This window comes from Osmerus mordax, chromosome 12 (genome assembly GCF_038355195.1).
Source record: "Osmerus mordax isolate fOsmMor3 chromosome 12, fOsmMor3.pri, whole genome shotgun sequence".
Lineage (NCBI taxonomy): Eukaryota > Metazoa > Chordata > Actinopteri > Osmeriformes > Osmeridae > Osmerus > Osmerus mordax.
Window position 1 is genome coordinate 8,199,872 of NC_090061.1, and position 19,075 is coordinate 8,218,946.

Genomic DNA, 19,075 nt, shown 5'->3' on the forward strand with positions numbered 1-19,075 from the left:
CTCTCTCTCTCTCTCTCTCTCTCTCTCTCTGTCTCTCTCTCTCTCTCTGTCTCTCTCTCTCACTCTCTCTCTCTCTTATCTCTCTCAATCCTTACATCTCTGCCTCTCTCCTTACATCTCTGCCTTTCTCTTTCTCTCTCTCTCTCCCTCCCCATCTCTCTCTCACGCTCCACCTCTTAAAAGCAAAGCCTAGATGACATATAAAACAACTTCACGGTAGCTTCAGAAGTAGGAAGAGGGAGAGAGATGGAGATTGGCAGAAAGAGAGGGAGAGAGAGGTAGAGTGCAAGAGAGGATGTGAGAGAGAATGCGAGTGAGATGGAGAGAGAGAGAAAGAGAGAGATATGAAGAGTGTGGAGGTGCAAGCTGTGCAGGGTTGTGACTGGAGTTCGGAGTGAAAACAGTAATTTTGTGATTATAGCCTGCTGCTACGGCTGTCAGAGAGAGACAGAGAGCGAGATACAGTGTGTACAGTGTGTGTGTATGTGTGTGTGAGAGAGAGAGAGAGAGAGAGAGAGAGAGAGAGAGAGAGAGAGAGAGAGAGAGAGAGAGAGAGAGAGAGAGAGAGAGAGAGATGGAGGCAGAAGAGGGGGCTGTGGGTAATAAGGAGAGAAGATCATAAAAGAAGATGAAAAAGGAGGAGAGGATAGGAGAGAGATGGAACCACCACATCAAACTCAATACTAGCCTATTACCTAAACCCCTACCTCCCCCCCCCCTCACAAACACCTTCCAAGCTTAACCCCCACATGACTGTCAGTGCCACTCTTTGCCATGGCTCATGTATACATTTTAGCTCAATGTAAACATGTGTGGGTGCAAAGTCTGTACAGTATATCACCATTCCAGACACATTGATTCAACACAGTGGAAATTCCCTCAGAGCTGAAAATATGTCCGTAGGCCCCACCAAAGAGACTATCTTCTCTGAATAATACATTTAGTCATGCACAGGCTACCTAAAATAGCCCACATTTGGAACGAGTAATAATTGATGTGTCTAAACACACAGAACAACAAGAGGTGATGGAAGCGGAGTGGGGAGACGGCGTGCACGTGAGGCCACTCATGTGCACACAGAGACTCGAGCGCACTGAGGACATGAACATCAAGCTTCTTAGAGCACACTGGAGCGCACACTGGAGAGCCCTCCTCGTCCTCCTCCTCATCCTCCTCCTTATCATCCTCCTCATCATCCTCCTCCTCCTCATCATCCTCATCATCAAGATCACTAACGATTTGATGTTCTTTCGTAACCCTCATCATCGTCCACATTAGAACACACGTGTCATCTCCTCGTCGTCGTCCTCGCACTCCTCATCAAGCCTTGTGGTGATCATCTTCATCACCATCACTATCATCAAAGCAGTTTCGAGGACTTGGCTCCTGTGATGTGGCTCCTCTGCTATGGAACCAGAGCAGGGATGACTGCTAGCACAGCATGGTGGCTGGCGTCCCACAGCTGATCAAATCTATCTTATGTGGATCTCACTTAGACCCCAGGATTCAGTCGCATCAGGGCTGAACTCCCCAGCCCAAACACAGCTTAAAACTGTGTGTGTGTTTGTGTGTTGTGTGGGGTGTTTGTGTCTGAGTGTGTGTGACCTACTTCCTGTGCCTCTCAGAGAAGCAGGGAGAATGGTCTATCAGGATGTACCTGTGCACACACACACACACACATCCAGGGACACTTTACAACCCCTTCAAGTATACAATATACATATACAGTACTCTCTCTCACACACACACACACGCACACACACAAAGTTTCCAAGTTTATTTTGGAATCAGTGGATTATCTCCCAGTATTTGCTGAGAGGAGAATCTCTTATTTCAGTGCCAGTGGATCTGCCCCCGTGGTCACTTATGAATAATTAAGATGCTCCCATCTTTCTGTGAGAACAAGTCTAAAACATGGCTTTCTTCTCCTCCTCTCTCCCAGATATTTCTGCGCTCTGATCTCTCTGCCCCCGGCGTGTTTGTGTCTTTGCACACCATCGGGGCAGAAACGCCCCACGCTCGCTAAGCCTCCCCACAATCCTTCACTGCAGCGCACAACTGCAAATGAGAACAATGATCCGCTAACAGGCAGATCAGTGGAGGTGGTCGAAGTAACCACCAACCTGGCAACCCTGACTATGTAGCCAGTGGAAGAGGTAAACACTTTGGAGGGAGTTATGGCACCAAACTGTATGTGCAGCTAATATAACGTTTATGCACTCTACCTGTTTTTGACAAACTTGCTACAAACACACGCATATACACAAGAAACACACACAGACACACTTGCGAGTTTGGATAGATGCCTCAGACCAGATCAAAGAGAACAGAGAAGACAGAGAGACGCTGCTGAGAGAGACCCAGTACTCAGCAGAGATCAAAGCATGCATATAGCATGTGAATGAATTAGCCAAAATGCACAGCTATAAATAGCAACCGTGTAACCCCGAGGCCATGTCAAACCAGCTTTTGCTCCATAACCCCCCCCTTACTGCACACAGGACACACACACACCCACACATCAGTTCACCCCAGCCCCCCCCTCCTTTCCCTCACCCCTGCCCTACTTCTCTCTTCCACCTATTCTCCTCCTCTCCCTCCTCCTCTCACCCCTGGCCTGTCCCTTTCTCTTTCACCTGCTCCCCTTCACCTCCCCTCACCTCTGCATGCCTCCCCTGCCTCCTCCCTCCCACCCTCCTTACTTCACCCTTCCCTCACCCTTCCTGCCCCTCTACCTCCCCTCATCCCCCTCCTTTTCTCTTTCACGCTCACCCACCAGCTCTCCCCCTCCTCCCACCCATGCCTACCTCCCCTGTGCTCCCCTCACCCTTCTCTCATCGTCCCCCTTTCCACTCCCCCTCCCCCCATGTCTGCCACTCTAATCTCTCTCCTCTCCTCTTTTCCTCCCACCTCAGCCCTAGCCAGTCTGGAATTTGAAACAAGCTCCTTTTTCCAGCCCTCTCTCACACTCATGCATAGCTCCAACTGAATTAAACAACAATATTCGGCGACAGAGCATGGTACATTTCAGAATCAGAGACAGTGATGATGACAGAGGATGGTCGAACCACTACAACAAGAACGGGTCTGCTGATTCGGCTGTGGTGAGTCACAGAGGGTAGAAGGTTCTAGAAGGTTTTAGAGGGTGAGGGGCTCAGACGTGGGGGGGGGGGGGTTAAAGGTTACCTGCAGGCCCAGGGGTTTCCAGCGCACGTTCCTGAGCAGGGCGGGGGTGGAGCTCAGCGTGTTCTGCGGCTCTTCTTCAGCGTGAGGATGACTCCACACGGGTCCTCCCTCAGGGCGTTCACCAGGTTCTTCAGCTGCCACCCCACCTGAGGTACACACACACACGCCGGCTACCACTGCTGCTGATACACACACACACACACGCCGGCTACCACTGCTGCTGATACACACACACATACATGCCGGCTACCACTGTTGCTAATACACACACACACGCTGGTTACCACTGCTGCTGATACACACACACACCGAGTCCAACTGCTGCTGTAACACACAGACACACTGGCTACTACCACCCCTTGCTACAACAGGCACCAAACATATTGCCACCAATAACAACACCAGCACCACATTGACCACATTAGGAAGACCACAGCACTCTCCAGTGCTCCATGGGACCTTAGAATCAGCACTGTCTCCCAGACACTCATCATGATGTATGAATACAGAGGAGGTAGAACTGGGTCTGCCTTAATAGAGGACATAGAGACAGGGGGGGGAAAAGGGTGAGGAATGGAGGAGAAGAGAAGAGAAGAGAAGGAGGAAATGGAGAAGGAGGAGAGAAGGAGGGAATGGGAAAGAAAGGGAACAAGGGAGAGGAGTGGGGGGGGTAGAAGAGGCAGATGAAAGGAGGAGAGAGGAGGAATGGGAGATTATAATGAGAGAGGGGTATGTTAAAGAAGGATGGCGAGAGAGATAAGGAAGGGAGAATAAGGAAGAGGTTAACCGAAGAGAGAGGGGAGGTTGGCAGAGAGAGGGAGGGAGATTGGGTATCAGAAAGGAAGGGATAGGGGAGAACTAGAAGAAAGGAGAGAAAGGAGAAGAGAGGAACACGAGCAGAATGTTGATAGGAGATGCTGGAGGATGTAAGTGCTGACTGGAGTGTTTGTGTGACTGTGGGTGTGTGGGTGTGTGAGTGTGTGTGTACGTGTGTGTGTGTGTGTGAGTGTGTGTGTGTGTGTGTGTGTGGTCCGGCTGTCTCCAACATGCTCAGAGGGCTCGTCAGACCATTGATTGGCTACACTGATTTCAGCTGCTGGAGGCATCCGCAGAGGCCACATACACACACACAGCTCTGCTCTGACCTTACTGCTCTCACAAAACACACACACACACACACAGCTTCCAAAGTTTCTTCACACACAGCTCTGACTTGACCTTACTGCTCAAACACGCACGCACACATACATGCACACACACAAACACACAGGCACACACATACACAGCTTTATTCTAGCCTGACCCCTCACATACTGATAAGCTGTCATTGCCAACCACCCTCCACCCCTTCAACCCATCCCTCCGTCTGCGTCATCCCCCAGTCTGGTGCTCCGTGTCTGGGTTCAGTTAGCGTTCAGTGGCCCATGGGGTTCTGGGGCTGGTGCTTCCCGGCCTAGCCTTGCACCTTGCAGCCTAGTCCAGGCCACAGTCTTTGCCTTTACTCATGCTCAGACCAAGGGTCAGCATGGGGACCTATGCCACAAAACAACCAGGCCGTCTGCCCAATAACGCCCCTTGTGGAAGGCTCAGAAAGTGGCAACCACCACCACACTATCACCCATACCTTAACAAAAGTGTGTCAATCAGTTCCTCTTTCAGAAATAAGACATGTCTCCAACCAACACAGGATCATTTCCTAACCACACCCAACAGCAGGGGTCCATATCGTTCCATCAGCGTGCACAGTATGGGTGGATGTTCTCTGGATACAGTGGATATTGTCCGACCATCTCTTAGGTTGTTGTGGTCCAACAGAGGAACGAGACTCAGAGCACAGAGAAAAAAGCAGACAGCGTAGATCCTACGTATGTATACATGGAGGAGAGGCGTCCGTCTGAATGCCCCTGGGGGGTCATTACTCTCCCAGATGCTGCTGATGGCCCCTGATCACGGCGGCTCCTCAAACCATCACAGGCTGGTTCCAGCAAATCCCACATTTGATCTTAACGAAGAGTCTGGTTAAAAAGTTTAACAACACTGCTTCTGCAGAGGAGAGCAGAGCAGAGAATAGTTTGGAGAGGAGAACAGGGGAGAGGAGAGGCAAGGAGAGATTGAAGAGGGGAGGAGAGCAGAGCAGGGCAGAGGGGAGATTGGAGAATTTGCTGTCAGCTCATAATAGCTCATAAGACAAACATAGTATAGACATAAATCTCCAGTATACTCTATGGAGGATAAGATCATGATGGACAGATAAGACTAACACTATAGCAGGCCAACCATAAGCAGACTGTGGAGTCTTATGAAGTACTCTAGTTTGAATATATAATACAATATTTGTGAGGAGCAGTGTTTAATGTTTAGAGACCAGACCAGGTCAGCAGAGCATGTTTGGTTCTCATGGAGATCATCTTCATAGACAACTATGCAATTCTACATCAAAAGTAAAGTGTTGCGTGTAGCCTATATTGACTGGAGTGCCTTTCCGAGTCAGTCCCTCTCTTCCTCCTCCATCACTCCGTCCCTCCTGGAGCGAGGGATCAGTATAGCGAGCGGAGGGAGGGGATAATGAAGGGTTGGAGCTGGCGCCTGGCGGTGTGTGATCTGTACTGTCACCCCGAGGAAAGAGAGACAACACACAGCTCTCTGACCTGTCAGTCAAGCTCTCACTCTCACTCTCTCTCTCTCTCTCTCTCTCTCTCTCTCTCTCTCTCTCTCTCTCTCTCTCTCTCTCTCTCTCTCCCGCAGCACAGCTCAGCATGCGCACACACACACATGTACACACACACACACACACATACACATACAGTACAAACTTTCAAAGTTCACTCTCACTATCAGCAACTTCACACACACACACAAGAAGTACACTCCAGGGCACGACTGAAATACAACCCTATTCTTACACAGGTGCTTGCCTACAGGCTCCAACCTAACCCCAGATCATCTCACACACACACACACCAGAGCCACACAAGATGGCTGCCAACTGCTCCCTATCTTCCTCACTCTCATCTCAGCAGCACCCGGGACTGCGAATGTGGGTCAGTGTCAGTCAGTGAAAGTGAGCTTTCAGAAGAGGAAAAGGGCCGACTGCGGAACACTGCAGGCGCTCATATGAGCCCTGAGGGAAGACTTCAGCACAACTAGCACGCTATCGCTAATGTCAACGCTAACACAGAGATACAGCTCCATGGAACATCCTTAAACAACACCACAAGACACTTCCAAATGCACTTGGTGTATCAAACAGGGCCAGATACCACAACCATATAATTCAAGAGGGAATTTTGCTTCACTTTTTAATGTGCTTTTTAGCAGGAATGCCCGCAGCAACAGTAGCGGAGAAAGGACGCAAAGCACCAAGGTGGTAGCAGCTAGCACATCACCGACACTCAACAAGCAGAATGGAACACAAAACATAGACTGCATAGACATGAGCAGCCCTGTAAGAACTTCCTAACTAAAACCGATGGGTTGCGTGGGTAACAGATGACACACAAATTCATGCAAAAATTCAGATTTTTTACATGGAGATTAATCAGGTGACGCTCGCCATCTCAAGTGGGAATCTAAGTGGCTAGACAGGAAACGGAATCCCAGGGTGCATTGCTGCTACTCACCACAGTCTGGTGGTTGACCTGGATCACTTCGTCCCCAGCGTGGATCTTCTTACACTGGTCAGCAGGAGACTGGAGACAGTGAGGGAGGGGGCGAGGGAGAGAGAATGTGAAGTTGGGAGGTAACACACAGACAGTGAAACAAAAGAGAAACAGGAAAGAGACAGAGAGACAGTGAGAGGGAGAGAAAGCAAGAGATAGAGAGAGAGAGAGAGAGAGAGAGAGAGAGAGAGAGAGAGAGAGAGTGAACAGGTTCATTTCCAATGATGCAGCATATTTCTGTAACCATGTGAACGTGTGTGTCTATGGGATGTGTGGGTGTTTCTGAGTTGACTCACGTTCTCTGTGGTCCCAGTGATAACATGGAGGCCGTCATAAGTGGACTTGATGTACATACCCTGATCACACACATATACCAGGGAGACATCAAACACACAGGCAGAGTACAGAGTACCTTCCAGACTGCTACAGTGAAGATCACAAGATAAATGACTCAGTTTGACAGCAAGCCTTTCATCAGTCGGATGTGGGAGGTTTGAGAGGCTGTGTGTGTGTGTGTTGTGTGTGTGTGTGTGAATGTGTGTGTGTGTGTTCATACCAGGCCTTCGCTGGGCATGATGCTGGTCAGGTGAACAACCTCCAGATGTGCAGACTGAGAGACCAGAGAGTCCGACGACAACGAAATGATGTGGTCACATATCCCCGCCAGAGTCTTACACTGAGAGAGAGAGACAATGAGAGAGAGAGAGAGAGAGAGAGAGAGAGAGAGAGAGAGAGAGACAATGAGAGAGAGACAATGAGAGAGAGAGAGAGAGAGAGAGAGAGAGAGAGAGAGAGGACGTTTGAGATAGAGAAAGATGAACAATGACAGAAAGAGACAGGGAGAGATTGAGACAAAGGGGAGAGGACAGTAGAAAGAAAGAGAGGAGGAGGACAGAGAGTGATTGGTTTGTTCATGTGGGACATCCTGACCTACCTACAGGAGGTAAAACCAGAAATCATTTCATCAGATTGTTCCACATCAGCGCCCCCTTCGCTCCAACACGGGGGGGGGGGGGGGGGGGGGGGGGGGCAGTGACAGAAGAAACCTCCCGTCACACTCCCTGTCCACTCATGCCGAGACACGACCACAGATGGAACAACAAATCTCCAACAATAACATAAAAGCCCAGCAGTATCTCAAAGGGATCTTCTGATTGGGTTATCTATCAAAACACTGAGAAAAAAGCAGCTTTCGTTTTTTCATTGTTTTTTCGAGTCGGGGGTGCCATTAAAGTAGGTTTATCACATAGTGTAGATTTTTTTGGTGACTGTACTTTAGAAAAAATAACCTATGAATGGAAGCTCCACCTTGCATTTGTTCTAGATGAACCTTGAATGTGTTTCAGGCTATTTGTCTGCTTGGTCACGCATGAGAGCTGATTTATCCTCCACAAACATCTCTGCCGTCTAATCCACACTGACTGCAGAGGGTTAACGCAAACTGTTATCCTGCTATCTTGCATCACTGCACGCACACACACACACATTTTCATATCACACAGACACACATATTATATGTTCACACACATTACAACACAAAAGCACACGCACACATACATGCATGCACACATACATAAACACACACACAGACATTATGCTACTGATAAACACATACATGCATGCAGACACACACTCACACACAAATACAGAGGACACAGGCAGAGGACAACAAACTCTGCATGAAATTATCTTAAAATCTGACCCCAATCCTAATGAGCAATTACAGGATTAGAGCTATTTTTAATGTGAGGAGAACCGACATTCTTCAAAGAGGTACACAAACATGCATACTCACACACTCACACACACAAGCATGCACACATGCGCAAGCTCAGTGCCTATGATTCATTTCCAAGGAGAGAGGGTGGAGAATGATCAGTAAGCTGCTACAGTGATTCTTCCAGTTGAGCCCCACAGACACACTGTTCTACAGACCAGAGAGAGCGAGAGAGAGAACTAGAGAGAAGGAGAGGGGAGAGAGACAGCGAGAGGGCGAGAATGAGAGAGGCGGGGAGCCAGTGAGACAGAGTGAGAGACCAAACGAGAAAGAGAGTGAGAAAGGCTGAGTGAAAGAAGGAGAAACAGAGAAGGGGGTGTTGGGGAGATCTCTCCTTTCTGGGTCAGCTGTGTGGATACGTCAGTTATACCTATCCAATTCGGCACCGTTGAAAAATCCCATTTGGACAACGTATGTTTCTTCAAGCCATGCACCTGCTGAACGCTGCTCGCCTCTCTCTGCTCTAACACCAAACTACCCAATGTTGCCGTTGTGGTTGTTGTTGCGTCTGTCACGAAACCATCAATAAAGACTCTTAGACCTGATTAGAAGATTGCACCTATGACGCAGTGTGTAACATCTGTAAGCTCCTCTCATCTCGTGCTCCACATAATCTGACTGCACGAGCTGGACAGAAGCCCAGATCCTAACCCTAACATTTTAGGAGACATCAGGATGGGAGGGTTGATGAGGGTTTATGAGGGCCTAACTGAGGCTGGGAATAATCAGCTGAGAGTAAGAGAGTTTCTACCAGGCTGCTAAGAGTAAGTGAGGTTCTACCAGACTGCTGAGAGTAAGTGAGGTTCTACCAGACTGCTGAGAGTAAGTGAGGTTCTACCAGACTGCTGAGAGATTTAGGAACGAAGAGCCTGATGCAGCGCACAGCCAAAAGTTTTAAGCTTTACCCCCCCACACACACACAGACACACCAACCCCCCCCCCCCCCCTCTGTTTTACCTCTGTTGTCTCTCGTTCTCTCTCCCTCTCTCTCCCTCCCTCCCTCTCTATCTCTCCTATTGCTAAGCGCAAGCACACACACACACACACTGGGATATTAACACGCAGAAACAGCTATAATATCATTATATAACGTCTCCTATCCTTATGCATGCATGCATGCATGCACATAAACAGACACAGACACACTTACACATACAGACACACATCAACTCACATACCGAGACACTCACACACTTCCAAACACACTTCGCGCTACATCAAACACACAGGCACAGACACACACACACATGCATACTCTGTCTTTTTCCTTTTCTGTTTCTCTTTATTCTCTTTCCCTCTCCCACTTTCCATTCCACCCCTCTTTCACACAAACAAACACCATCTAACAGAGAGTATTCACACAAATATACACACACACACACACTCACATACACACACTTCCTAACCCTCTCCATCTGATTGCTGCAGGCTGGAGTCCAGAGGGGAACAGAGCAGCAGTGAGTTTTGCATTATTGAGCAGAAAGTGACAAATGCCCTACTCTATATGGAGCTAAGCAGCCTCCTCTGTCTACCGTCTCTCCAGCACACACTCATCCCACAGTGAAGGACTAGGGGAGACGGGGGGCGTGGGGGGGGGGTGTTCTTTGGCATACTAGAGTACGTACAATATAATGCTGCTGTGCGTGTGTGCTTGTGTGTGTGTGCGCATGTTTGTGTGCGCACCACCATCATTGAGCAGTCCCTTCACCTCCACTTCCCTAATTCCCCCAAACTCAGTAAACAAACATGAGCAATGAAGCAGGCATCCACAGACAAACCCTCTTCCTCTCCCACTCTCTCCCTCTTTGTCACCTTCTCCGACTCTCTATTTGTCTCTCTATTGCCCCCCCTGTATCTCTCTCTCTCTGTTTTTCTCTCTTGCTCTCTTGCTTTCCTGCTCCTTTCATGCTGTCTCTCCCTTTCACATAAACCTCCCACGCAAAGCAGATTCAGTCATGTGTGGCCCATCTGAGTCTGGCACTCAGTCTGTGTCAGTAGGTGTGAGTGTGCGTGTATGTGTGTACCTCCATCCACACACACACACACACACACAGATGTGCATATCTGAGCTCATTCACATAAACACTTTACCCGAACACTAACTATATGCTCAAGCACACACGTGAACGTGCGCTCGGACGAAACCAACACGTAGGCCCAGCTCGTACTGTGGCGGCCTCAGTCCCACCCACAAACAGGAGGTCACACGCTGGGCCGACGCATCACATGACACTGACCTTGACAGGGACCAGGGCATGTCAGCGAACACCTGTCACTCCACATCAGACCACGGCTATTCAGTCTGGTAGATTGCTGACTGGAGGATGGCGAACCAATGACCAGACTTTTTTTTTGTTTTCAGAGGCTGGAGGTAGTGGGGTCGTAGATGTGGCGTGGGGGAGAGGCTGTGGGGGGGTGACTGGGGAGGGGTCTGAGGGTCAGGGAGCAGGTTGGTGTGGAGGAGGGAGGTGGAGAACGTACCACATGGAGGATCTTGTTCTCGGTCTCGTACACGGTGCAGTCCTGCAGAGAGAGAGAGAGACAGAGAGAGAGAGAGAGAGAGAGAGAGAGAGAGAGAGAGAGAGAGAGACCATGAGGAGAACACCCAAATGCTAAAATAAAGACATCAGTAGAGCAGCTCAAATACCATCTGTTGTAGATTTGAATAAAAAGAATAACAGATAGAAGGACAGAAAGCCAAGAGAGAGAGAGAGAGATACAGTTGGAGAGAGAGAGAGAGCGATACAGTTAGAGAGAGAGAGAGAGAGAGAGAGAGAGAGAGAGAGAGAGAGAGAGAGAGAGAGAGTGATACAGTTAGAGAGAGGGAGATAGCACACATCGAGAAACACAGAGAGCCAGGAAAAACACAGAGATGGGGGAGTGTGTGGTGGGGGGGGGGGGGGGCCTGTTCCACCAGTAAACAATAGCTCTCGCCCCTATCTCTGGCTCACTGCTTCCCAGAGCAAGGCTGCTGGCTGGAGAAAGGATATTAGCACACACATCATCTGTAAGAGACCCAAAGCACCTCCTCTATCTTGGCAAGAAGACCTCAGTCGGGACCAAAAGAACCTTATCTGAAGCATTGTGTTGCCAGGTCAGGACCAATATATAACCATAAGGGAATCCCTATATATGACTACATCTGGACCAGTATATAACCATATGTGAACCACTATGCCCATATCTGGACCAATACAAACATACAGTTTCTGGCCCAATGTGAGGTGATGTTTATCCAGTGTGTCTCCTCTCCCCATCTATCCCCACTACTAGGAGTGTCTGATCTCCCTGGCACCGGGGATCTCTCTGGGCACTGTCAGACAGACTAAACACACCCTACACTAACACACACTACACCAACACACACTACACTAACACACACTACACCAACACACACTACACTAACACACCCTACACTAACACACACTACACTAACACACCCTACACTAACACACACTACACCAACACACACTACACTAACACACCCTACACTAACACACACTACACTAACACACCCTACACTAACACACACTACACCAACACACCCTACACTAACACACACTACACTAACACACACTACACCAACACACACTACACTAACACACCCTACACTAACACACACTACACCAACACACACTACACTAACACACACTACACCAACACACACTACACTAACACACCCTACACTAACACACACTACACCAACACACACTACACTAACACACCCTACACTAACACACACTACACTAACACACACTACACCAACACACACTACACTAACACACCCTACACTAACACACACTACACCAACACACACTACACTAACACACACTACACCAACACACACTACACTAACACACCCTACACTAACACACACTACACCAACACACACTACACTAACACACACTACACTAACACACCCTACACTAACACACACTACACCAACACACACTACACTAACACACCCTACACTAACACACACTACACCAACACACACTACACCAACACACACTACACTAACACACCCTACACTAACACACACTACACTAACACACACTACACTAACACACACTACACTAACACACCCTACACTAACACACACTACACTAAAACACACTACACCAACACACACTACACTAACACACACTACACTAACACACACTACACTAACACACACTACACTAACACACACTACACCAACACACACTACACCAACACACACTACACTAACACACACTACACTAACACACACTACACCAACACACACTACACCAACACACACTACACTAACACACCCTACACTAACACACTACACTAACACACACTACACTAACACACACTACACTAACACACCCTACACTAACACACACTACACTAAAACACACTACACTAACACACACTACACTAAAACACACTACACTAACACACACTACACCAACACCCATATACAGACAGCACTGGGCACATGCCAACTAGAGGACACCAATATAATCCACGTCAAGGCCATCACTCAATGTGTGTGTGTTTGAATGTGTGTGTGTGTGTGTGTGTGCATGCTTGTGTGTCCATGCTCACATAAGGTGTGTATGTATCTCTCTGTAACTCATGCAGGAAGAACTCTAGGATCAGTTTTAGCAGCGAGTGAGGTCAGTCTCAGGCCTGAGGCAGGGCTGCTCCTGTGATGGACCTCCCTGTGCCTATGGCCTTCCTCATATGCTGCCCATACACTGAAGTATAGTCCACAGAGTCGTAAAACTGCACATATTACTTACATAACATCCATGCACGAAGGGAGTGTGCATGTGTAAAGAGTGCACTTTGGGAGGTCAGTGTGTGTGTGATGTGTGCTTGTGTGTGTGGGACACAGGGAGCGTACCTGTTGTACAATGGTGGTGAGCTCCAAGCACAGTTGGACTATGTTGTTCTTCAGGAGGGAATACTCTGTCACGCTGGCAAACGGTGACCTACAACAGAATGCGGAACATTTAGAAACTGTTTAAAAAAAAGGGGAGCATTCATTCCACTCAGTGCTTTGCAGCCTTGCTGAGATACATTGTCTAATTATTTATTTATGTTTGTATATGCACTAGAAACATCTACACCCCTATTGATTGTGTAATTGACTGGTCAATTACACTATTTTAACCTTTTTCCAGAAATTAGGTGAAAAGTTGCCTCCACCAACTTTCTGCCCACACGCCTGCCAATCACCACCCTACCTGTCCAGCCAGGCCAGCAGGTTCTTGGCTGCTCCAATAAGATCCACCACGGAGGTGAGGAAGTCGTTGGGCAGCCTACGGGAAGCACGGCCGTCGTAGTGCCCGCCCCTCCGCCGGCCCAAGATGAAGTTCTGGAGGTTCTTGGCTGAGGCGTTGAGTTTGTGGGACAGGGTCCTCAAGTTCTCTGTCTCCAGGCCATAGTTCTGCAACACAAATAACACACCACACACACACCACAAACACACCACACATACACCACACACACACCACACACACCACACATACCACACACACCGCACACACACCACACGAATACAGTCAAATCAAAATGGCTTCTGGAGTTTGAAGCACAATGATCGAGTTTGTGAGAGTGGCAGTGGATGAAAACAGAAGAAGCCCCAGTTGGTGTGTATTTATCCGTCTGTCTTGCGTTTCAAAGCCAGCTGTCAAACTGCTGAGACTCTAGGACAGTGGAGAACCATCTTCATAGGAACACCACTGCGCTATGACTTTGACAGACGTGTACACTCGCACACACTAACACACACTTGTACAGTCTCTCACACGCACGCACACACACACACACATGTACACACACACATTCAGACAGACCTGGTGAGCCATATTATGCTCTGCTGCCCATGACACCTCCAGTCAAGTCCGATAGAGACTGATTCCTGCTGACACAAACCCATCACATACGCATCCCCGCACACACGCCCACACACACGCTCAGACACACGCACGCACACTCTCACACATACACACACACACTGGTTGCTCGATGTATCTAATCGTGCCCTGTGCTGCATCCTCAACCTCAAATTATGTTCTAAATCAACACGACGACAGTGCAGTGTCTACAGCACAAAGGAAAGAGAGATGGAGGGTGAGACAAATGGAGACTGGTACCCCTATTACTGTAACTGAAACTAGACCAAAACCACATCAAATGTGTATGTTGTTCTGTAATGTGCATGTTCTGCACTGTATTGCACTGTACTGAATTCATGAATTCAGTACAGTGTGTGCATGAATTCAGTACAGTGCAATACAGTCCATTTATCTGTGTGTGTGTGTGTGTTCACACATTTGTAATTAGGCTTCCCGTGATTAAATCCAAAACTGCACACAGCCCTCTCTAGGGAGGAAGGTGCTGAGACGGAGCAGGGGGATGGTGCCCATCGGCCGTCTGGGTGTGTGTGTGTGCGTGTGTGTGCGTGTTTGGGCAGGTGTTTGGATGTCATTTGTCTGCGTTTGTGCCTGTGTGTGTGTGGGTTTGTCTGTGTGTGTGTGTTTTTGAAGATGTGCATCTGGGTGTGCATGTGGACGAGCGTACGTCCAGCATGTGTGTGTGTGTGAATGAACAAATCAATACACAGAGAGGGGGGATGCCATTAAGGCATTTAACTACCCCCCAGCCCCACCCCCCCCACCCCCCCCATCCACCCCTCCTTCTCTTGCATCCTTACGTATAGTTGCCATGGTTGCCAAGTGTGGAGTGGTCCCTATTCTACACTAATGGTCCTCCTCATCATTAAACAGCTTGCTAGCACAGCACACAACCTCTACACACACATTGACAAAGCTACACACACACATACACTTTTACACTACTTGAGTTCACTTCAGTTTCCACGTGACATACTCCACAGCTCTCTTCACTGGACCGAGCTGCAGCTACCCTCCCAAAAAGTACACAAGGTTGGACACCTGATGTACTTTATGTCCCCATGGAGTGTACTAGATGGAGATGAGTACAAATTGTCTGGTCTCCTCCCTCCTGTGTGTGTGTGTACGTGTGTGTGTGGGTGTGTTTGTGTGTGTGTGTGTGTGTGTGCATTGTCCAGCTTTAGGACAGATGGTGAGAGTGCTGCTCTGGGAAACTCATTCCCTAGCTGGGATGATTCAATGAAGAGGAGCACACTCACATTCACACACACACACATCTATCTCTCTCTCTCTCTCTCTTTCTCGCACACTCACATTCATATAGCACAAACTAATCCACCCATGTGTGCCTGGGAGATAAGGTACACACTCTCCATCCCTCTCTTTCTCTCCCCCTCTCTCTTCATCTCCCTCCCTCCCTCCCTCCCTCCCTCCCTCCCTCCCTCTCTCTCTCTCTCTCTCTCTCTCTCTCTCTCCTAGTGGTGGGTTAGGGACTCTCTCTCTCTCTTTCTCTCTCCTAGTGGTGGGTTAGGGACTCTCTCTCTCTCTTTCTCTCTCCTAGTGGTGGGTTAGGGAGTGCGGTCTGGAGAGTAGCACCTAATTCTTCATAATTCCCAAATCCTGAGTCGGGCCACTGCACACACAAAGCCAGCACTGTCCCCAGGGCTGCACACATACACACTCACACACACAGAAACATACACACAGGCAGAAACACATTCATAGTTACACCCACAAGTCCCCCCACACACACATTCAAACCCCCACACACAAACAATCATACCCCCCACACCCCCCTTACACCCAAACACACTGACACAGACACACACCACTACACAACACACTCCCAAACCTACACACACACACACCCACCCCCACCCATGGAGACCCCCCCCCCACACACACACACACACACATATACTCACCAGAGCACAGAGCAGGTCCACAGCCTCCAGAATGAGCTCCTGGTGGCCGATGCGTGTGACCCCCAGCTCCTCCAGCTCCTGGTGGGTGATGTGAAGAAGCTGCTCTCCTCCCATCTGTTCCCTCTCAAAGCTCTTCACATACTGCTGCAGACAGTCATCCAGACCTGCAACACACACACACACACACACACACAGATTAGCTCACATGAACATAATCACTTTAATACTCAATAAGTATGGCTTTTGCCGTCCAAAAACTTGGCAGTGGTGCTGGAGAGAGTCATTTTGAAACATGGATACTTGGCTCTGCATGTGCCATGAGAAAGAAAACACACACAAACACACACACACACATGAGGATGCAGTTTGGTCTCAGATGTTATTGATTTGAGACAGGCTAAGGGTTTTCACCAAGGATAGAGTCAGCAGAAACCACACACCTCCCTCAAGACCTGATAAACAACCCTGGTTTATAAAAAGACCCCCCCCACACACACACACATACACACACTCTCACAATTACTGTTAGCCTCCCTCCCCTGTGGAGCCTATGTTGTTAAAGAAGACAGAGTAAAACATTGACACCCAGGGGAAGCTGTGTTTGACATGGAGCAGAGTGTGGTAACACCCGAACACACACACACAATCACGCTCACTATTGAACTCATTAAGCCACACACACTGAACTGGAACTAGCAGCTCCATGTGTGTGTCTACCAAAAGCCTGCATGTAGCAATGCCTGCAGTGATGTAGCAGGCAGTAATGAGTGTGCTGTGAAAGGTAAGTAGCTCAACAGTCACCTGGCAGGTAGACACGTTGGCCATGTGCCCAGCTGTCGAGCTGATGATGGGAGCCAGAAACACCAGACACTAAAGTTTAGTCACTTTAACCGCAGACTTTAGGAGCGTTTCAGTCTTTATCTTACGGTTACCTGATACTTCCCAGAGGAGTATACGGGATACATGCACAGGATGCAGGAAGTGTATGCTGCATGAATAGGTTAGCAGCAGAGGACCCAGGTTCAGATCGAGCCCTAGCCCGAGCCCTTGCCAACCCTAGTCCTAACCCTAACCCTATCCCCAGGCCTATACCTCGTCTGAGACATTTGATGTCTGGGTTGCTTAGCTCTAGGGGACCGAGGGGCTGAGGTTCTGATTATCACGCTGTCGAGAAAGTAGTAGAGAGAGAGAAATAGAAATCAAGGGGAAAGAGAAATGAAGAAGAGGAGGACGGAAGAGCGCGGGAGCTGTCAAGTCTCGCAAACACTTCCTCCTTCTCTCAGCACACGCAACCGCACAAACACACACACATGCACTCGACATCAACTTTTCAACAACAGCTGAGACTGGCAAGATCTTTTCTCCTGGGTGAGATAGACACACGCACGCATGCACACACACACTGCGCCCTCATTCCAACTCTGAGCTGCTCCACTCTGCTGTGGGTGTTGCGGCCAATGTTGATGATAATGAGAAAGATGAGGACAATGGTAGTGATGATGATGCTTGTTGCTGATGAAGACCAAAGATAAGACGACAGATGCAGCCTGAGAATGCATCTCTCCGCTTTGTCCTCCTTTCTCGCAGCTAATTTCCTCTCTTTCTTTTCACCTATCCACTCTCTATTCACTCACTTCCTCTTTGTGTGCCTCCTTTCTCCCTCGAAGATTCCACTGCTCTCCTCTCTTCACAGGCCTTCCCTCCCGCCTCCTCTCGAACCTTCTCCTCGCCTCCCGCCTCGTCACGTCGTCATGCACTTTCTCTCCTCTCCTCTCGTCCCCCTATCTCTCTTCTTTTCTCCTGTTCTCTCCTTTCCTCTCCTCTCCTTTCCTCGCCTCTCGTTTTTCGTCTCCTCGCCATCTCTTTGCTCTTCTATTCTGCTCATTTCTCTTCTCCTCTCCATATTTCCTCTCTTCTCCACTCCATGTCTGTTCTCTCCTCCAGTAAGTCCTTGTTATATAAAGTCATGATGAATAAAGAATCAAAGAGGTCTGGGCTGACTGGGGCGCTACTGGACCCTTTGGGGATAACTCTCACTATAGCCATGGCCTAGATCTCCCACACACACATACACACACACAAGTGTGTGCACACTCACACACACAGGGTGCCAGGATACACATACCGGTAATTACTATATGTACAAACAGCATTCCCTTCTACTGAGGGTGTTGACATATTTTGCAATGAATTTTGGGACATGTAGTTCCATCACCTAGTCTTTTAGACATGCCCAACAAAATTAACGGTGGGTGCACTTCCTTTTACTGGTTGAGTCCGCACTGTAATAGAATGGGTGTGATTGATTCATTCCAATGCGATGGCCAGGCAGGTGGAGTCCTGATAGCAATCCCTTGGCATTCTCCTCTGAGGTCTCACAAACACTAACGTCACACTCACCAGAGAGTTTGTTACTGATTATGTGCTCTCTGCCAGCCTAGTTAGCATCATCTGTGCAATGACAAACGCACACACATACACACACACAACATGGCACACAGCTGCTGGCCAATCAGATGACTCACTATGCCTACCCTGGAGGACACACATCTGATCTGGGTTCATCTGCTGAGTTCATATGCCAGCTGGAAATAGCACAGGACACATGCTCACACACACACATACTGTACACACAAA

The 19,075-nt window shown here is 48.7% G+C and overlaps 1 protein-coding gene across 1 annotated transcript in view; it reads right to left on the reverse strand.

Moving 5' to 3' along the window:
- LOC136954112 (connector enhancer of kinase suppressor of ras 2-like) overlaps positions 1-19,075 on the reverse strand; it is a 34,012-nt gene that overhangs the window by 10,104 nt on the left and 4,833 nt on the right. Inside the window, 9 exon segments of the mRNA XM_067247658.1 lie at positions 3,187-3,257; positions 3,260-3,332; positions 6,807-6,875; positions 7,142-7,201; positions 7,402-7,521; positions 11,104-11,145; positions 13,499-13,586; positions 13,842-14,044; positions 16,439-16,602. Coding sequence (XP_067103759.1) covers positions 3,187-3,257; positions 3,260-3,332; positions 6,807-6,875; positions 7,142-7,201; positions 7,402-7,521; positions 11,104-11,145; positions 13,499-13,586; positions 13,842-14,044; positions 16,439-16,602 — 890 coding nt within the window.